Source organism: Oenanthe melanoleuca, chromosome 2, assembly GCF_029582105.1.
Source record: "Oenanthe melanoleuca isolate GR-GAL-2019-014 chromosome 2, OMel1.0, whole genome shotgun sequence".
NCBI classification, from domain to species: Eukaryota; Metazoa; Chordata; class Aves; order Passeriformes; family Muscicapidae; genus Oenanthe; species Oenanthe melanoleuca.
In genome coordinates, this window is record NC_079335.1 from 128,685,025 (window position 1) to 128,706,244 (window position 21,220).

At 37.8% G+C, this 21,220-nt stretch overlaps 1 protein-coding gene across 1 annotated transcript in view; it reads right to left on the reverse strand.

Annotated features, from left to right (window-relative positions):
* CUBN (cubilin) overlaps positions 1 to 21,220 on the reverse strand; it is a 140,111-nt gene that overhangs the window by 106,205 nt on the left and 12,686 nt on the right. Inside the window, exons 12-22 of the mRNA XM_056484926.1 lie at positions 19,638 to 19,824; positions 17,832 to 17,950; positions 16,125 to 16,356; positions 14,625 to 14,806; positions 13,667 to 13,829; positions 13,265 to 13,455; positions 9,384 to 9,540; positions 8,417 to 8,595; positions 7,764 to 7,926; positions 7,299 to 7,515; positions 6,131 to 6,261 (exon numbers count right to left, since the gene is read on the reverse strand). Of these exons, the coding sequence (XP_056340901.1) occupies positions 6,131 to 6,261; positions 7,299 to 7,515; positions 7,764 to 7,926; positions 8,417 to 8,595; positions 9,384 to 9,540; positions 13,265 to 13,455; positions 13,667 to 13,829; positions 14,625 to 14,806; positions 16,125 to 16,356; positions 17,832 to 17,950; positions 19,638 to 19,824 (1,921 nt within the window). The remainder of the gene's footprint in view (positions 1 to 6,130; positions 6,262 to 7,298; positions 7,516 to 7,763; positions 7,927 to 8,416; positions 8,596 to 9,383; positions 9,541 to 13,264; positions 13,456 to 13,666; positions 13,830 to 14,624; positions 14,807 to 16,124; positions 16,357 to 17,831; positions 17,951 to 19,637; positions 19,825 to 21,220) is intronic.

Below are 21,220 nucleotides of genomic sequence, written 5' to 3' on the forward strand. Positions count from 1 at the left end.
TGATTAATTTAAGGAGGGGTCCACATTATGTAGCTTTTAGCTAAAAAATAAAAAAGGACAGGGGGAGTAGCATAAAATTTTGATGACCCCGGGGACTCATTCTGGTCCTCCATTTCCCATTTCACATCCTACAGGCTGCAAATATAAGAAATTAAATAGTTCCTACCAAATAGGCAGGTTTAGACTAATTATAAATAGAACTGAGAGAGCAAGCAAAATAATATGTTCAACTACACTCATTTAAACTGTTTGTCACAGACCTCTGAGATCTGCTTTCTAACACAGCACAGCTGCAGTGTAGCAATGTTTATATTTAGCTCTTTAATTGCATAACAGTTTAGGGGGAAGGGATGGAGCTACACTTCAGGCCCTTCATGTCTAAGGATGGTCATTTCCATGTCTGCTTTCTAGCCATTCTAACTACTAAACATTTTTGCTTTAATGGTATATTTTTATATAATGGTGCTTTTTGCATTCTGGGTCATGTGGAAGGCCTCTGTTGCAAACATTTTCTGTGGGATAAATACTCCCAAAGCTAGCTCCCAGACTCATGTTCTTAATTCATCACAGGGGGAACAGAGAAACAGGACACAGGAAAGGTCAATAATTTTTTGCCATTTGCTTGTGCTTTGGTATTGACAAATCAAAAAGATTTCATGCACTAGTTTATCTAAAATCATTATCTATGAAAGTCTTTTTTAGAATTTTATTAATTTATGTATTCAATAACTGATATGCTTTAATGTATGCATATAACAAACAGGTTAGTCCTGGTCACCATAAGAGTCCTGTGATGCTTTGTAAATCCCTATAATGCCCTGGCTGTGCTGCCAGCTCCCATGGTGTTTTGTGATATGCAGGGCTTATCATCAAACCCCAGATCCTCAAGTCATGTGTTTTCTTTAGAATGCTGACTGAAGGGTTAGAAATCTGACTTAAAAATGTCACCCAAGTTTTTCTAACAGACCACAACAGAAAAAGCAGTAAAAAAATAAAAAGAAAATGTGGTCTATTTATTAGGTTACTTATTTTTAACTAATTATTTCCTCCTGCTTTTGGAGGGATAGGTGTCTGACTTGTGCATACTTAATGATTAGATCTCTTGCAATACTGCCATTATTTACTCTTTCAGAGGCTGAGACCAAGAATACCAGATTTCAACCCGTATATTATAAAAACTGGTGTACTAGATAAGAACCCTTACAGTAAAATTAGCACTATAGAAGCCAAATTTTTTTATCATCCCTTTTAATAACAATTTCCACTGAATTGTTCAGGTTCCCTCCCTCACCAAAGTTTTTCTTCCTGGGAGGAGCCCAGATAGAAACTTATATCCCAAGTGTGCTGTTTTAAAGTGCATGCTCTGTACTGCTTTATATTTCACTTAACAATCTTCTCTATGAGCTAAGGGATAATAAATACAGAAGATGGAACAGTGACTGCCTTACAAATGTTAGACTTCTGGCTACAGTGAAATAAATCCAAGTATAGATGGAGAATGCTGGCTGCTATGAGGATTTGGAAAAGCATAGATGAACCTATGTTTTTGACAGCCAGCTCTTTTCTGGTAACTGGATTAATTCATGGTGCTCTACTTTCAGCAGGAGATCTGGCACTCCCTTTAGCACTCACCTCACTCACATTTGAGGGGTGTGCTTGGGCAATAACAGACCCTTCAGTGAACACTTAGCAAAGTTAGCAGGAAAAAAAAGTACTTTGACTCCTTTGCCAAAGTTCAGAATGCAGTCTAACAGTATACGTGATTATTATAAGTCTGGAAAAAAACATGAATTCAGTTTAGTTGGAAGACACTTATTACAGCTCATGAAAAACAGAAGGAGGCAATTGTTGAGGACAATCACACATCTTGCTTTGCCCAGAGTGTGAGGTTTTGAAAGCCATTCAATCTGCCTTCTGATTTTAGTAGTGCTAATTTTTCTGAAAAAAATGCCATAAATGGCAGTAACCCACTGTAATAGCCAACAGCAGAGAAAAATGCCAGCTTTTGTACTACTCACTCATGCAATCATGCATAATGTAGAAAATTATATCCATGTTTCTCCCCCTAAAGAGATACCAATCAGTTGCCACAATCCTAGTTAATAAAAAATCAAGCAATAATGCAGTATTTAACATGGGATTTTTCTTTCAATCTCACTGTACCAAAGAAACACTGGGATCCCTAACTATTCACTCTTTATGTAGTACCATGCATGTTCAGAAAAATGTTCAGAAAAAAAAAAGAAGGACCTATCACATAAAGCATATATGCCTATCCACAGGCATATATATTTTTCTCTTTCCTCATCCTTCTCAAACTCTGGCTTCACCAAACAGTCATTGTAACTAACATTTAATCCACAATGAAGCCATTTAAAACCAGATTACTCATCCTGATAAATAATATTCACAATTCAGGATGATAATGAGGAAAATTGTCTTTTGCCAAAGCCAGAGAAATACCAGAAATAAAAAGTCTATCAGGAAGGCAATCTGCTAAAAATCTTGTTATGGTTAACTTTTCCCAGCAGAAAGACTGAAATGAAGCATCTCTAAAGAAATAAATGAATTTTAAAAACCCAAAAAAACCAGAAAACCTAACAACAAACCAACCATACACACCACCAAAACCCCAATTAAAAGTAAAACAGATGAATTCCCACTTATTTGTGAAAAAGTTGAGGGAAAAAAGGGAGCACTGACTCCAGTACTATTCATATGGGAAAACTGTGGCCTACATCTATCAAGACTCTGCACAAAAGTTCCAGGAAAGACTAAACTCTTTCAAAGATTTTTTATATTTTTACATGGGTTATTTGTGATGTGGTCAACCAAAATTGGCAGAAGACAACCCTAAAATCTACCATAACAATTAAGTGGCTTTGGTGACATTCATCTAGATGGTAGTTGAGACCTGGACTCTTTGAAACAAATCAAAATATTACCTTGCACTCCATGTGACTTTCCCTTTTGAATGACAGAAGAATGGCAAAGAACTAAGAATCCAAGGCACTTAGAGTTGAAGTGGGTGATACACATTTTAAAATTAGTGTCATGTAGGCATGGCTGACTAAAGGATTTCCATCTGTATTGCTGCTCCATGAGCTATTCACAGCTACTAGCTGGCAGACTGCTAAAACAATTGTTTCATGGGCCATGGCTGCATCTTGTGGCATTCATTTTTATTTTTTTTCCCAGGAAATATAGTTTTGTCTTTTATTAATTTCAGGCTACTTTTCAAGTATTTAATATATCACAGATAAGCCATGCTAGCAAAAACATAGTTTAGCAAGACGCATGAAGAAGAAAATTAGTTTCATTTTGCATTAGAAAAAGTTCACTCCTACGTATCCTTCTTTTTTTAATTCCAATTTATTTGGCCGGGGGAGGAGGGACAGCCTTGTCCATGTTTTCAATAAATCATTCTCTCTGAAATAACTCCAGGCAAAACACTATTGAAATGTCTAATATGAAGCAGAACATCTTTGACAAGTTTTGATACTGGTTATGCTCTAGCTGGCTAAGAAAACACAACTGAAAAATATGAAGAATTCTTATTGCACAAGAAACATTATTAGAACCATATTTTCTTTAGCAGAAAAAATCTAAATTAGCAGCAGATGTAAAGAAAAAAAATCATAGTTTTAGTATATCTCTCAGACATTATTATATTTAGCAATTTGCTACCTTAGTGTAACTGGATATACATGAGCTGAAGGTCAGACCTAAACATCTCACAGTGGGAAAACTAAACTTTATATGACTTCAGGGAAGTGAGGAGCTGCTTCTCAGAGCAAAATCCCAATACACATAAGTGTTTGCCTTTTCTCAGGCCACAGAAATCTCAAAATACTTTATTCTTAATAAAAAATGAATTTTAGCTCTCTGGTATTTATGAAAACATAAATACTATGTACTATGCTTGTACTGGACCAAAAGAAACAAATCTTTTAAAAGAAAAACCCAAAACAGTTTTAGCCTCTCTGTAAGTTTATTACTCTTAGTTTCAATAGCTATCTCCTACTTTGCCATATTGATACAAGCTGTAGTGGTTGAAATTAAAAAGCATTTATTCTAGAGATCATTCAAAGAGTGAGAATTAATGGAGAGTTAGCACAGATTGGCTGAAGAGTAGTAAAGATATTAGTGTCCATTATGGGAAAAGAAAATCCTAGGTGTTATATAGAGTTTGGATTAAGATACTACATAGCACTCATTTCATGTAAACATATTAGATAGTTGTTAAAAGCACTGAAGAGACAGCAGATGTGCATTTTTAAGGCATTGCTTGAAAACATTCCAGGGACAGCATTGATGTAGTTGGAACTCCACAGGACACATATTGCAATGGTTTGGGTGAAAGATGAGAAAAGCCAATCACCATGGTGGTGGTAAGGGGGGAGAGGAGGCAGAACTGTGAAACTGGACAGCATTGAAATTACTTACAGACACACAGAAACAGATATGGTTACAACAGAGACAGAAATATAGGTTAATGTTGAGTAAAGAATACTTTGATTTTGATGGACTCTGAGAACAAGTTGCTGTAAGAATATTTAGGAACTAATCAATCCACCCATGAAATAGTAATCTGAGGTGAGTTTAAAGGAAAAAATATTACATTAAAAAGCAACAATGATATTTACAGAAGGTTTAGTTTGTAGTTGCAAACAAAGGCTAAAAAAGACTTTATAAGGATGATGATTTCACAATTTCTTGCTAGTAAGAATTCAGATTTCAAACTACAGAGTTTTCCTGGAAAGATATTTAAAAGTAGAACTTGGGGGTTTTTTGCCTATTACTTTCTAAGAAATAGAAATTTCCTCCTTGAAATAGTTCTCATTAAATCTTTATTGTTTCTACTGGCTTTTTGGTTTCAATGCAAGATAACTTGAATATAAATGAAGACAGCTGAGGAAATGCTTTCCTTGAATTTGTAACTTATCTGGTAGTGAATAAAACCACAGGAGCAATATCTGTACTGGTCCCACCTACACACATGCTTGAGAGATAAAATAGTAGCCAATTTTCCAAATAGCCAAGATGTCACCAAGAAAGTAGTTAGGAATTGGAAAATTTGCTGCTTTTAAACAGGTTGAACAAATTCAGAAATTAGGAAAATTAAACTAAGAGCACACAATGAACAGCCATTGGTAGTTTATGGCTGCATAGATGAATACTATGAATTTCTGGTATTCATCTAACAAATCCCTTTTAGTCTTCACTCACACACAGAAACCACATAGGAACTGGTTAGTGACGAATAACAAACATCCCAGCTACAAAAAATTCTCATTTTTCCTTTTTTTTCCTTTATGCCACTCTGCCTCTTCTGTGGTTTAGTTCTGCTAGGCAGACCTGTTCCTCTACCTTCCATAGCACTAAGTGCCATGTCCAGTTGTTTCTTGAACACACCCAGGGATGGTGACTCCCTCCCTGGGCAGTCCATTCCAATGTTTAACCACCCTTTTTGTGAAAAAAATTTATCCTAATGTGCAAAAGAGAAGAGAACAGAGATAATGAACAGTCATTCTTCCTTTATTTCACTAATGTAAGTCTTGGCCATTTAGAAAATAATTAAAGAAGGGATTTAATGCATAACAGGAGCCTTGAACTTTGGTGGAAAGAAAAATGTTGCACTCTGTTGTGATGAAAAAATCACTTGTGCTTTCAGGTTATTTTGCTGCTTTATTGAATTTCATCCTAATTGACCTTTCTCTACCCACCAACAATATTGAACCTTACAGAACTAAATTAATTTTTTATGGCACCCAAGAGTCTCCCAGTCACGTGAGTTGTCCGTGATCACCAAGTTTCCTAGATCACACATCCTCAGCTCAGAATGGACAAAGAAAATTCAGAAAATACTTTTCCTAAATAATTCATGCAGTTCTGCCATGTCAGCTCTTACTGACTTTTTAAAGAAAGCAACAGAGCTGCTTACAGAAATTGCTTTCCGCTTTCCTAGGGAGTAAAAAGCTTTTGAATAAAGCAGAATGAATAAGGAGTAGAAGAGGCACCAGGAAGTCTTCTGGCAACACAGAAAATAATGTTTCTGTTTCTTGTAGTGGTTATTTACAGTGACAGCTGAAAACATTTAATTTGCATAATGAACAGGCTGACATATTACCTTCGGATGCATCCAGGGAGATATAATTAGCTGAGAAGCCCTCAGTTGCAATGCTGTGATCTGTCATGAAGGACAATGTCATCATATTGCCACCACTAGTGAGAGATGGTGGAATTGATCTTCCACAGTACCTGCAGCAAAAAGATACCCCAAATTGAATGGCAGTACTTTATAAAGCATCTCTATCACTGGAAGAGAATTCAGCTTTCCTGTGAAGTTTGAATAGCTACACAATTCTTTTCCTTTGGATGATACAGATCCCAGGCATATACCATGTATCATGGGACAAAATAGCACACTGCATGTACAAGGGTACAAATCTAAAGTGTGGAAAAAACAGAGAAGAAACTCTGACTTACATCAAGTGGTCAAATTCTTATTAAATTTATACTGTCCTGTACCTACAACATACTCTGTTCTTTTGTAGGAGTCAGAGTGGCTGGCCAAACCCTAAGATTGCAAAATGCTCTTCATTATGGGAGTAATTTGCTCTTTACTTTCCAAAATACTGCCATGTCAGCCAACTATTTTACAGTCTATAGCTGCAGCTGGATACTGTTCCCAAGTAATTCAAATGTTCTTGAATTCTAGGGCAGCAAAAAAACATTGTGTATACACCAACTGGAGAAGGGGAATGAAAGTAAATATCCTTCCCTAAGATAAAATCATGTATCAGAAGGGAATGAAAACTAAATCCCATAAAATGCAGGTTGTGGTCTAGTTTTTGCAGATATCCAAATTTACAGCCTTTAATGTAATCTTTCTTTCACTTCTGCAAGTCTTTAAAATCCTGTCTTTTCTGGGTAGAGATATATTAATACTTTTCAATTTATTTTCCATAAATCAAAATGTTAATGGAGTGAGACAAAGCAAGCTATTGAAACCTGTCCTTAAAAGAGCTATCCTCTTGACAAAACTTAGTTTCTCCCAATATATTATATATATATATATATATATATATATATAATTTATTAAATGTGGTTCTCCTTCCATGGTCAAGCAACAAGCTGCCTTTGCTATCCTAGCAGAGAAATTGCTGCTATTGTTGCTATGATGAAGAGAAAATAATGTATACACAAAACTTAAAGAAGCAAATTGAATGTCAAGACCTACAGAACAGTGCTCACTTCACAGCAAGACAGGTCTGCCAGCTAATGGACATATTTACCTTCCCAATTTTTGCAGAGTGCTGTTGTCATATATTTCAAGATAATCCTTACTGCAACGATAATCAAATGCCAAGTTAAATGAAGTGAATGTCAGGCGGATAAAGTAGCCAGGTTGAACGTTGATAATCCAGGTACAGTTAATCCCATGTGGGTACACATCTGGATAACCAGGACTTGTGATTGTTCCTGATGGTCCAGTGAGAGTCTCTCCACATACTGCAGAGATTCAAAACATCAGGTTAAAGGATATGTTTACAAAAATAACAGTTAGACACTTATAAAATTGGCTACTTTTTTTTCTGAAATTTCATAGTCTTTCTTCCCTGATGCAAACTACACAGTAACTGATTGAGAATTTATCTCACATCACACCATCCTAAAAGTTGATTGCCAGTTGTTTTCAGTTAGTGGGAAAATCTGGAAGTCCCAACACTCTACAGAGAAAACAGCAAAACAGTGCTTACCTGTATCTAATGGCCAGTACTGAGCTCTGAAGCCGAGGTTGGTAAGTGAGGAAGCTCTGAATTTGATATAGAGATTGTTCCGTGTGGATTGCACTCTGGAGGGTACAGCTGTACCACAGTATTTCTCCAAAACAGGAGAGTCTCCGTTGTTGCCATCTCTGACCTGAAGAACAGTGTATTCAAAATATCCTAAAGAAACTTCTATTACATTCAAGTATTAAGCATAATAAGTAATTAATAAGAACTGTATAAGAGACCCTTAGGAAGTCAATCCTACTCTTTCTTCAGTGTGGTTTCTACTACAGGCACATGAAATACAGCCTTATGCCTTTCAGAGAAGCACTATCCCACACAAAGTATGTCAGATGGAGAAAAGATGACATCTTACATCCTCAGCAGTAAATGGCACATAAACCTCCCAAACCAGGGAGGTTTAAAGAAACCTGATACCTTTCTCTGATTACCAAAACAGTCATAACATCTTTGGAGAACCAAGAAAAGCTTTGGGATCCCATTATGAACTTGTAAAAGCTTTTGTGACTGCTGGAAGGAGTGCTTGCCTGTCAAGAATTTCTGCTTTGGTGGAGATGAGTATTAGAAAGAACTTGCAGATACAAATCTACTATTTATAGAGCACGTGTGTTGCTCTTTACCTCAATGTAGTCTGAATCACAGGTGGTTGTATTTCGAATGTCGAAGTCGGTGAAGTTAAGAATCACCACTTTGGTAGCTGGCTGGGAGATGATCCACTCACAGGTCTTGGGGTGAGGGGACATCCTGGGGTAATAAGGTGAATGGATTGTGCCTTCTCCAGACAAGAAACCTCCACAGGCTGCCAAGAGACAACAAGAATCAGTACTTGTGATGAATGAGTTCAAGGAATGTATCATAATGGTGTATGATATGTATCAAGTGACACTACGAAATTAGAGTAAAACCAACCCTAAACCCTGAACTATCATATTACAGCAGCTACTACAGATCACTCAAGTGAACACATTTAATAGAAAAAATTACTGTATGTATAGCATAAGCATGCTTGTACCAAAGACCAAACTGTGCCTATGAAAACTAATGGATTTGACTCATTTGTTTCACAGACACAGATAGGTTTGTTGGTGATTAAGAACTTAAAGACAAGTAAAATGAAAGCAAAAAGATTTAGGTAGAATTGAAGCTATAGAATCTTTGGTATGCAAGTGATACATTACTACTATCATATCACAGAATCATTAGTATCATATCACAGAATCATTAGTATCATATCACAGAATATTCTGAGTTGGAAGGAACCTACAAAGATCATCGAGTCCAACTCTTAAATGACTGGCCCATATGAGGATCAAACCCACAACCCTGCTGTTATTAGCACCATGCTGTAACCATCTCAGGTAATCTCAAGGCCAGAAACAACAAAGGGCATGTTTCCAAGCATGCTAGGAGTGCCTACAGCAAACCTACTGCACAAATCTTTTTAAACTAATAAATTAACTCTGTTCTGTTCTTTCCTTTCTTTTGAAGTTTGTGTTTAACTTATTATATGAATAATGTATCATGGAAATGACTGAAAGTGTCCAAATTACAGATAAGTTCACTGTGCAAATGACCAGTTTCTCTTACCAACTTGATAAATAGCCCTGAAGCTAGTTCTTTGCACAGAAGCATCAGACTTGAATTTGATCCAGAGACCATTGCTGGTAGAAGTGATTGCAGACATGAGTGTATTATTACAGATTTTTCTAATAAGAGGAGATGTCTCACTGTCACCATCTCGAACCTAGAAAGAAAATGTTAGATCATAAAAATGTTGGGATCTGATATCCAGATAAAACTATAATCTCCCAAGAGCTGCTGCATAACAAAAGGAGTAACTGTTTTACAAATTTATGAGAGGGGCAAGGAGCCATCACAGTAACTGCACAAGCACAGGATTAATGAGAGCTAAAAGGAACAATCAGATGATCAGCACAGAAGACACAAACACATGCTGCTGTCACAGGACATGAGGATGAAATTACCTTCTCTATGAACCACAGTTTCAGCAATATTTAGCACAGTATTTAGCACAAACACATTTGGCCTATGTTTCCAAAAGTGACACCTTTAGTATGAAAGAGACAGGTAGGGTGCTCACCAATGACAGCTGTAAAATTTTTGCCAGCACTAAAATCTGCTGGGAGTAAAAAGGGTATTTTTTATTTTCTTGCTCTGGCCATGAATGATTTTTCAGTGATTTTTCAATGGCATTTCTCCAGAACAAGTATCTGTCCCATAACACCCATACATCAATGCAGGCAGACAGCTCACTAACAGGAGATGCAACTCCAAGTCCCTAAAGCAGTAAAGAAGCATGCAGACATCTTTTCACTCCTTTGTCTGAAGTGTTTAGTGCATGATAATGGCAATGAGGCTATCAGGGAATCCAGCTTCTAACTTCTGCACTGCCTTTCTACTGACCTCAATCAATTTGCTAATCAAAGGACAAATGTATCTTATATATTTCCCCTGAAGTTGATTATAAATGTGGATTATCAAGGGGAGTAGATGGGAAAGAGGTATTTGTACCTCAAAACTCCAAACCCTGAATCAATATTCCATGAGTAAGAAAGAATAGCTACATCTAGGGGTCCAGGCAGAGCCCTGGTATATCTCTGAGGTGCCCATCTCATTTCAAGTGGGCAACAACAACCTGAGGCTCAAAAGACAGGTCCTCTCCTCTCTGCCCAAGCAGGGGGGGGAAAAAAAAAAAAAAAAAAAAAAAAAAAGTAATTTTTGTCCCAAAGATTCTCCCAAAAACAAATTGTCTTTTTTTTCTGCTGTAAAAGTGGTTGTAGTTAATGTAGACGGCACTGCTTTAAAATACATCTATATACTGTCAAAGCCAACAAAATAATTCCAGTGAATGCATTGGAAAACCAGGGACATCCAGCTTACATGTCCCCTCTCATCACCAATCATTTCTCCCTCAGCTGTATTCATCCATGAGCTGGGACAGAAGGTAAGGAACCCTCATGACTGCTCTGGTGAACAGGCAGTGGCTGGCCAGCTTGCCCAGCTATGCAGCCTCAAGGTGGTGAGATAGATCTCTGACTAACAGATATTTCCAATTTCCTTGGAATTTGAGTTCAAGGTAACAGAATTATTCTGGATTTACAGCGGATCAGCTGACATCAGAATTTGTACCAAAATATTTAGTAAATCTTTGGAAAGCAGTGAAAACTTTCAGAACAGTAATTCATGGGAGTTTATATGTTTTTCTTGAGCTGATTCTCTTTAGATTTTTTGTTTATATAGTTCAGTGAGTAGTGATAAAAAAACCCAGGTTCTCTAAACCACATTTGTGAGTAATGTCTCTCCTATTGCCAGTTAGAAGAATGGCATGGAAAAGGGCTACCATCAATGATGTCACAGCCTTTCTCAAACAAGTTTTATTGTCTCTGTTTTCTTATTGCAGGTGCCTTCCTTAGTGAGAAACTAAACATCCCTCCCTGAGCAAGAGCTGTGAGCTGTATCTGGTCCCTGTGGAAAATGGATACAGATTTCCAGGTATAGACAGGGAATGGAATGATCTGCACCTTTCCAAAGTGACAAAAGAGTTGCTGGAGAGTAACTTTCAAAGTAATTTACACACCCAAAAGTTATCTCCCTAGATGAACCAGTGGGACAGTATTTTACAAAAGCACATGTGAAAAAATCAGGCCTTAATACCAGAGCACAGTACTTTGGTTTTATTGACTGTCCCAGCCAGAAAATATCAGTCTGATTTCTCTGGGCTGAGCCACAGAGTAAGAGGGCAGGAAGACGAGGAGGGCAGAAGCACATTGAAACTGAAGGGCTTGTGACTGACTGACCAGCAAACAGTGAGGTAAATGCCTTGCTGAGCTAATACAAACCGATGGTGTTCAACAGAAATGGTTTTGTTTCTCTGGCTGCTGTGAATTTAGCTGCTGTTTTGCCAGCAATTAGGCAAGAGGAGTAGCAGGCCAAACAAACAAAAGCTGTCTGTTTTCATTAAACACACTTCCCCTCTCACTTCAGAAACTAATTGCAACTTCATTCCAACCTAGGTCTTTGAATTACAAGAGGAGAAAAGGGAACTAAGTCAACACAATAACATCTTTTAAAAATAGACCAACAACCCAGAGCTTACAGGTGCCTGCTCCTCACTGGTCAAGGAGAGATTAGATACAAAACCAAACCTGTGCTGCCACTGAGCTGCATGGCTGGCAGTGCTGGACCCTGCCCTGGGGCTGCAGGGATGGCTCCTGCCTGCTTCAGCAGCAGCACCTTCACAAATCAGCCACTGACTGTGCCCAGTTTGTTGTCCTGCTGTTTAGCTCTCACACCACAGGCACAGTTTTATACAGGCACAGTTTTATACAGACAGTCAACCCTTGTGGGATGAGGTGTTTATGAGTGTACAGAGAAATACAACCTGGGTACAAACAGAAGCCTTGAGACTTGCAGGTCAGGGCACGAGGCAGAGAACAGGGATGCTGTGGTAGGAGAAGGGACATGGGCCATCAACACAGAGAGCTTGTCAGGCTCTGAGGGCATCAACACAACTCACTGGGGCAGCCTTGCCTGCAGCAGGGCCCCACACCCTGCCACTGCCCAGGACCCGAGTCAGCCGCAGCAAACCTGCAGCTGGGTCAGGCTCTGTCTCCCCACAGCCCTGCCCTGCCTGGCCATGGGCTCTGCTGAGGCAGTTCCCTTTGCCCCACATCCTGCCTGCCTCAGCCATGGCCAGCCCAGCAGCGCCCACGGCCCAGGGCTGCCCTGATATTAATACTGCATTATTATTACACTCTCTATATAGAAACATTCTAATGGTACCATTTTGTTTTCTTTGACAATTAGATTTAGACTAGTAACAATTCTTGAACTAGACTTGTAAGATTTCAGTTATGGCAACGATAAACTCCCAGCTTGACATATGTATATAGAATCATTAAGGTTGGAAAGGACCTCTAAATCTTAGAGTCCAACTCTGAACTGAGCTTGGCCAAGCCCACCATTAAATCATGTCCCTAAGAGCCACTTTTACACATCTTGTAAATGCCTCCATGAATGGTAATGCAACCACTTCCCTGGGAATGGGTGTATAAATATTTATATGGTGTGTTTCCTTTTAGTGTCAGCACAAGATCTTCCATATAACACTTTGACTCCAGAAAATGCTGCATAGTGGCTATGGCATTAATTCTATTTTTCTTGCAGTTGACATGCATTTACCAAATGTCCAAACTCCCTCTTAATCATCTACAGAGTATTAAGAATCAGTGTTAAGCTAGACCGATTTTCTCATTCTCTTATCTTTGCCTCACTCCAAATGCACCCTCCTGCTCTTTCAGCCACTGTGACTTTTGAACCCTAGTAAATTTGTATACTTAATTGTTTGATTAACACCTATTTCTGCAGTGGTCCTTGGGACAGAGGTTATACATGCCCTTGTACACACATGCAGTCAAACTTTCATATCAATTGATTAAGAGAATCACCTCTATATAATTTGCTGAACAACCACTATGACTCTCCAGCTCCACATGGGTGAAGTTGAGGAAAATTTTTTCATCCTCTGGCTGTCGGATAATGTAGACACATTGTCGGCTGTTGATATAAGGGTTAGGCCAGAAAGGAGATGTGATAACCCCTTCACTCTCTGTGAAATTTCCTCCACAACTTGGATCTGCTACATTAAGAAAAAAAAAAAAAAAAAGAGATATTAATAAGTACAGTAACTCCTTTTGAGGCTGCCTCTGTACAATCAAAAAGATTGTCTGCAAGTGAAAAAGAGTTAGTACATTATTAAGGAGCAAGTATTAATTACATCCATTCATGTATTGTTGGCTCAGTCTTGAGAATGTCACAGACCAACATTTAATCCTGAGTATTTTACTTACCAGGAGATGTTGTATAGACAATGTGGAAGCCTTTATCAGTAACTGATTCATCAGAGTGAAAGTGAATAAATGCATATGGACCAGTGGTTTGGAGTGGGGGTGGAGATCCAGTGCTACAGTATTTACCAAGGACAGGGTCTTGTGGAAGAAGACCATCTCGAATCTAGACAGAACGACAGATCAACATTTAGGATTATCACATATGTGCCAGTTGTGAACAGTACCAACACTCCTTAAGTTATTCAGAGGCCCCAGTGATATTGTGGATGGTGGATGGAGGGAAAGCTCACAAGAAGTTTCCTCCAAACACAGAGGAACCAAGAAAAAGATCCACCAGCATAGCTGTGATGCTGCTGCCAGGAATCATCAAGGGTTTTGTGAAAGGGAAAGAAAGTATCAGGAGATCTACTGCTGAACTGTTTTCTTGAAATCATGCTCTGCATTGCACACAACATGTTATTCCAAACTGGCTTCTCATTTCCTTGGAAAGGTATTGGTGAATTCTGTAAACATTAAGTCACACTTGACAAAAAGCCCTAACTCATACATCAAGTGGTGGACGGCTGTGTGGGCTACAATATCAATCTATTAGCCTTGTATCCCTTTCCTGAATAACTTCCCATAGGCTCATGGATTCTCTGTGGGTTGACACTTGACAAGGAGTTTGGAGACTGAGCTTTTTAAGAAAGTGAAAGTTCCCCATCAGGTATTTGGCCTGAATCCCTTTCTTTTTGTCACAGGACTTCCACTGACTTCAGTGAAGCAGGTTCTCAACCCTTTTCTGTCTTACTGTCTCTGATTGTGCATGGATGGCTGGAATATGTAAATAAAAAGGAGCATTTCAACCCAGGATTAAATTTTCAAAAAGTCCCCTTCTGTACATAAAAAAGTTTTGAAACCTCTTGTTTTGCAATAACATACCCACAAAATGTTGTCATAATTCACAATTACACTTTACCTCTAAATAGTCATAATTGCAGCTTTCATGGTGTTCCAGGCTCAGTGTGCCAAAAGCAAATGTGATGAGGAGGCCAGGACTGGTTGAGATGGTCCAGACACAATCTCTGTCTACAGGATAGTTACCAGGATATCCTGGAGAGCTTATGGAGCCATAAGTACCTGTCAGCTCACCACCACATTCTAACAGAAAGAGACATGGAACAACAGGGTCACAGGTCAGAAGATGAATTGTCCTGTAGTGTCAAAACCAGCTACCACTTTGGAGTCAGAATGAATTAAAAAACAACGACCAAGCCAAACAAACCAGCGAGTTTCTTCTAAATTTGCAGTTAATACTGAAACTCAAGTTTAAAAGGAGAAGTCCAAATACTTCCTGATTTGCACAGTAAAATATTTTACCCAGTTATGATGAATATACCTTAAGAAAAATAATAAGAAACACTGTGTTTGGAGTGGATTTACACAATTAATCTGTATATCTGTGCTTTGTAAATAGTCAACATTTTTTATCCTATCACAAGACTATTTCCATAAAAAAAAAAAAAAAAAAAAAAAAAAAAAAAAAATTTAATTACAGGGAAGGCTGTTTTATATACCTGTAATAAAATAACACTAGTGCAACAGTTGGGAATGGGAGGGGTACATCATGTGTTATACCTCAGGAATAGCTGGTTTAATTTAATCTATACTGCTTTCTTTGCTTTTTTTTTGGTTTTTGTTAGTGCTATTTTTTCCTCCAAAATATCTGCTTTCACTTTTCAGTAGTCATAATTGTTAATTAGTAATTATCGATCTAATAATCACAATTGAAAGAAAAAAAAGCACCAAAAATCATAGTAAAAGCATTTCAAGAAATATTTCTAGAAACAGGAAATAGCATTTTTTTACTCTATGGATCATTCAAGACACATCCCAATGCACTATTTTGTTTCTAGATAACACACAGAACACTGAAGTGACCCTAATGTTATGTGAGATGATTTGAAGTTTTCCTGCAAAAGCATTGCCAGACCATCTGGAACAATCACCCAATTAGCATTACCAGGAATTCAGGCAGAAATGTACAACAAATCATACCAAAAACCTCACAGATTTTTTGAAATCAAATTTCCTACAACCTATCATGTTTGGAACATTAAGGCTGTTGTAAGCTGTCTGTGGCAAAACAAACCATTAATTTGTTTGCTTGAAGTACTAGATACTTCTGTGAGACAAGAGAGCTGACTAAATGAGTGGCATCCCCAGAAACATCCTCCAGGCTCTTTGGGGGATTCCTCACAGGAAGTATAAAGCAGTCTTAAAAAACAGCAGAAAGCTATTCATGCAGAGGCCTAGAGCTAGAGTTTGAAAATACCTCCAAGAGATATATACATCTACATTTCAGCCTCACTCCCCTGAAAAATACTGTCTTGCTGTTTCTAATGTTTCCTAATCAAAGGAAACAAGTAATTGATTTTACTCCAAAGCCATGAAGATGCTTGGCATTTCATCAACTTACCAGGATCCTGAGATTCCCAATGAACAGTAAACCCTCCAGTAATGGTGTGGTTTGAGTATAACCAAAAATACAGAGAGTTGTGGGAACTGGAAAGCTCTGCAGGACCTGGGAAGCCACAGTATTTTCCTAGGATGTGCATTGATGCTGAAGGCCCATCATGGATTTGAAGGAATTGAGAGTTACACTCATTACTTGTCTCCAGTTGGAAGGATGGGAAAGTAACACGCAGAATCTAATAGAAGTGAGAAAACAAGAAATCTCTTTTTTCCATCTGCTGAGACACTATCTAGGCAGAAACTTTATAGAGCAGATACATGTATTCATGAAACTGTGAGAATCTATGAGCTTTAGAGACATCATGTCATTTCCTGAAATGTTCCAGGACAGAAAAGAATATTAAAAAATCTTAAGGGTCAAAAGGAAAGAGAGAAGATAGACAGATAAAAATTTAGTCCATGAAGTTTTCTGGAAAGAGCAGTATTTCTATAAACTAATAATTGAGACCATTTGCATGTGTGTGTTATATGTGCAAAATATATATATGTATAAATTTCAAGCCACATGAAAAGCTTGAAACATAGCATAAAATACCTTATTCCAGGTTTCCCTAGGCAGTTTTTTCATCAGATAATTAGCATTTTTCACCCTTGCTATGGTTGAAAGTGTTGTAATGGGAGTTAAAACATTCAATGATCTTGTTCCACAAAACAAGATCATATAACATCATATAAAGATTATATAAGATCATATAAAATCAGTGTCTCTAAAGCCCATTCTGGATACTTAGTGATCTGGACAGCTTTGAGTTTGTTCAGATTCTTCACTGATGTGCTGTAATATGCTCTGCTGAAGACAGTAGTCACTCCCAGGCTTAAGGCTGAGAATATGTCACATATATATATATGTAATGCTATAAACCACTGTTAAGCTCTGGTTTATAAAATGACTTAATTCATTCCACAGAATGTCAAAAATACATCAAATATTAAGATCCAAAGTAAGAAATTTCATGCTAAATTATGGAGTAGTATATGTTGTAGTTGTTATTTATAACATAAGTGGAATTCTTAGCTGCAGATCAGAACCAGAATATACATTTGTGTGCAACATTTAAAAATTAATCCTTAAAAAAAAATCAAGTGCTATTATTACACAAAGCCATTGACAATATGAATTAATCATTCTGCACTCAGAGATCAGAAATATGTAAGTTTTTCAGGGTCACAGAATCACAGAACAGTCTGAGGTGGAAGAGACCCAGAAGGATCACTGAGTCAAACCCTTAAGTGAAGAGTTGGCCCACGTGGGGGTCAAACACACAGACTTGGTGCTGTTAGCACCAGGCTCTGACCAACTCACTTAGCTCAGGAACCACCTGTGGAGCCCATCAGAGCAGCTATTTTCTCATGCAGCTATTCACAGATCACATTCTAAAGCAATGCAGAACAGTTCCCTTCTGTAGCTGGAGGTAGGTTAATAAACTCTAACCCTCAGCTGCTTAGGAAAAGCCTGGAAAAATGAACCCAAGCAAAATCATAGGCTCAAGAGCCTGAAGGCTTGTTAGGATCTAAACTTTATTCTTTTGAAAAACTATTTATTCTGAGAGGACTGGATCACAACATAGGAGCACATGTAGCATCATGTTTGCTCTGATAAGCTGAGGGATGCTACAGACTGAGGGTTTCTTCAACCTGAACTCTATTTTACCTTGTTGGCATCAGTTTCAATAACCCAAGCACAGCTGACCCCACTGCTGTACCACTGGCTGTTTGGGTTGTTAGGATAACTGAAAGTCCCCCTCAAGCCTGAGAGGTATCCTCCACAAGCTGCAAAAAGAGAGAGAAAATTAAACAGATTTTGTGCTATTACTGTACAGACTAAAACAAAACCTAACTTTTTTTTTTGCATAGCTTTTTCTTCTTAAACATTTAAAACAATATTGAAAAATACTTCTATAAAAGGATTTTTAGGACTTCCTCTCAAGTGGAATGACATCTCAAAAAACCACAAATTCCCTGAAAGAAAAATAGTTCTTGGAAAAAGAACAAAGAATATCAGTTGTAACATGTGGATACTGTCAAAAGATATTGATTCTGTCTCATGACAGTGTCCATAAACTGCTTTGCTTCCAAAAGGATACCTCCAGATTAAATATGTAAATTTTCCCCTTCAATGAAATAACATCTTGCATTTTGAAGTTAACATGATGTAAAATTGTATTTCTGAGTAGTGGCACATAATAGAGGTTTTCCTCAAGAGGTTTTATTGTTCTGTTTATTCTTTTTGGTCAGATTTCTGGGCCTGATAATCTCTCTCATTATATACCATGGTCTCTTCTCTCACTGAACCATTCAGTGCATGGGAACTGAGAACCTCAAACAGCTACAGAAAAATATATCTGTAAAGCAGCCAAAATACAATAAACATATAGCTACAGCATGCACCAAGCACCTGTAGTTTAACATTGAACTGATTCTAAAGAAATAGCCAATTCTCACCAAACTGTTTTTTTTCAAGAAGTGGTAAAAGGAATATAATTTTATTTGAAATGTCTGTCCAAAACACCTCCCTTTTTTTCAAGCAGTTTCAGAATGATCATGTAAGAAAATACATTATTTTTTCATTGATTAGAAACTAAAAGAACAGGTGGTACAGTATGATTCCTTACTGCATAAAATCTGGTTTTCTAGCCCTTCATTATGAGTGCTAAAAATAATTTTTTTTCCCCTGTGGACTTAATAATAAAACATTACTAGTCAGATACATCAGGAAAATAGAAAAAAAAAGCCTAAAATAGTTCTAAAATAGAGCAGATTTCACAGGGTATCAGTGGAAGTTTTACATTCTATATTACATTAAAATGTAATTTGCTTTCTTCTTAGCAATCTACAATACAAATGAGCCACTTCTGTTGTCACAGGGACACTGGACTCACTGGAATGCTATCCTGACTTTGTTTAATTAAATCTAATGGCAAAAAAAGTTTTCAGAGAAACAGAAGAAATTATATTAGGAGGAAAAGGGAGAACCTTTCAGTCAATATAAAACTGAAAGTTCCCCATTTTCAAGCCTACCATTTCTTTCATTAAATTTCTGTTTGAAAACCTTTTCTGGCTTTTCCTCTTGACTCAGAACATCAGGATGTTTTGGCTTCATAACAGATGAAATAATATGCACAAAAGAGAAGCATCAATATATTCCCTTGTTCTCCTTATACTGGATCCTCTTTCCCAACCAGCTTTCCAGACCACTCTCTTGGAACAGAGATCTGATTTTAGGATGTCTGGTGTCTAGCCAAGGCCTGCAGATCAACCTCATTGCTGTGCTCCTCCCGCTAAACAAAACCGCTGTAAACAAAGCTCATGGAAAACTCTGACTTGGAGGGAGTTTGGGTGGGGACATCTCACCCACCAAACACAGGGCTGTTTTTCACAGCATGGCTCAGTTCTTTTTCCCATGCTGAGCCCAGGCAGCAAGCAGCCCGTTTCCCAGAGGAAGGGGCTCTGGCAGTACCTTGCTGGGCAGTCTGGCACTGCGCTCCCGTCCAGGCGCTGGTGCACTCGCAGGAGAAGCCGTTGACCCCGTCGGTGCAGGTTCCCCCGTTCTGACACGGGCTGCTGGCACACTCATCAATGTTCTCTGTACAGTTAGGGCCTGTCCAGCCTGCATTGCACAGGCAGAAATAGCCAGAGATCGTTGCCTGCAGATACAAGCAAATCACATCAACTGTGAGCATGAATCACGTAAAGGAATCAATGGAGTCGGCAGAAAGACTGATGTTTGCACTTCTTTATGAGGAGATACTGGAGTAAAGAAATAAAACCTTTGAATTTTTTTGGCCTTGATGGTCAGTGGTGAATACCAAAAGAAATATAAATCTTAATTAGATTATTTATCTCTTTGGGTTTTTTCTATTAAGTTATTTCTTAGCGGGGCCTTTAAAATTACTTTCTTAAAAATCAAAACCCTTTTAGCCAATCAGAAAACTGTTTGCTTGGTTATGGAATGATCATGCAAGACTCAAGTCAATCATATTACCTAAACCATATAAATAGCAAGGCAAGATATCTGGTTTATAAGTAATTTCTCTCAAGGCCTTTCTCCAGGAAGTCTGCACTGCAGTTATGTGGGCTGTTAACTTTCATTTTTGTCCTGAGGAATGTTAAAGGGGAACAATTTCATCACCTCTTCAGCTTTATTCCTTGTTCTGTATGTCTCTTTTCCATTTCTGTTGTCACAACCTGTAATACTTCTCTATACAATCAAGTCTTTCTGTAACTGTTTTAATTTCCTATGTTCTCTTGCCTTATATGTCTATTTTTATAGACACAATCTTTAAAGGTAAAGCAGAACTTGGTCCCAGGTACGACTACAATCCCACATTTGATGACATACAGTCAGTGTATTGCACTCTATTTGCTTTTCCATTATCTGTTCAAATCCTCTGTGTCCCAAAGAGATTTTCAGTATGATGAAAAATGGTTCTGATGTGTATTTAGGGCTCTGAATGTTGTTTTAAAAGGTGTTTTTTTTTAAAATCTGCATTGCCTGATACTTAATTGACATTATATTCCCTCTGTCATTATGCTAGCCAAATATAGCTCTGCTGTTTCTCTATTTTATTAGATGCTTTTGTAGTCCCATTATATAAATATCTGTGTTATTATCTTCAGGTACTAGTTTCTAACCATGATTGCCTACTGTTGTATGTTAGGATATATTTAGGGGAAGATGTCATACCATTTAATAGATTGACTAAAATGAACTAAATAGTGAGGAAAAGTAAATAAGATCTGGGCACAAAAGATCCTATAAATATCTTTAAATATGAGTGAAGACAGAGTAAATACCTGCAGAACAGAGAGCAAGGAATGCTGGTAAGGAGTAGAGTGTAAGTGAGAGGACTGTCACATTTGACACAGAAAATGGAAAAAGCAAGAGGCAATACACCACAGAATCATAGAAACATTTAGCTTGGAAAAGACCTTTATGATCATCAAATCCAGCTGTTAACCTAACACTGCTAAATCCATATCTTATGTCTCATTTTCCCTGTGTCTCCAGGGACAACCAAAAGGAGGGCATCTGCAGCCTAA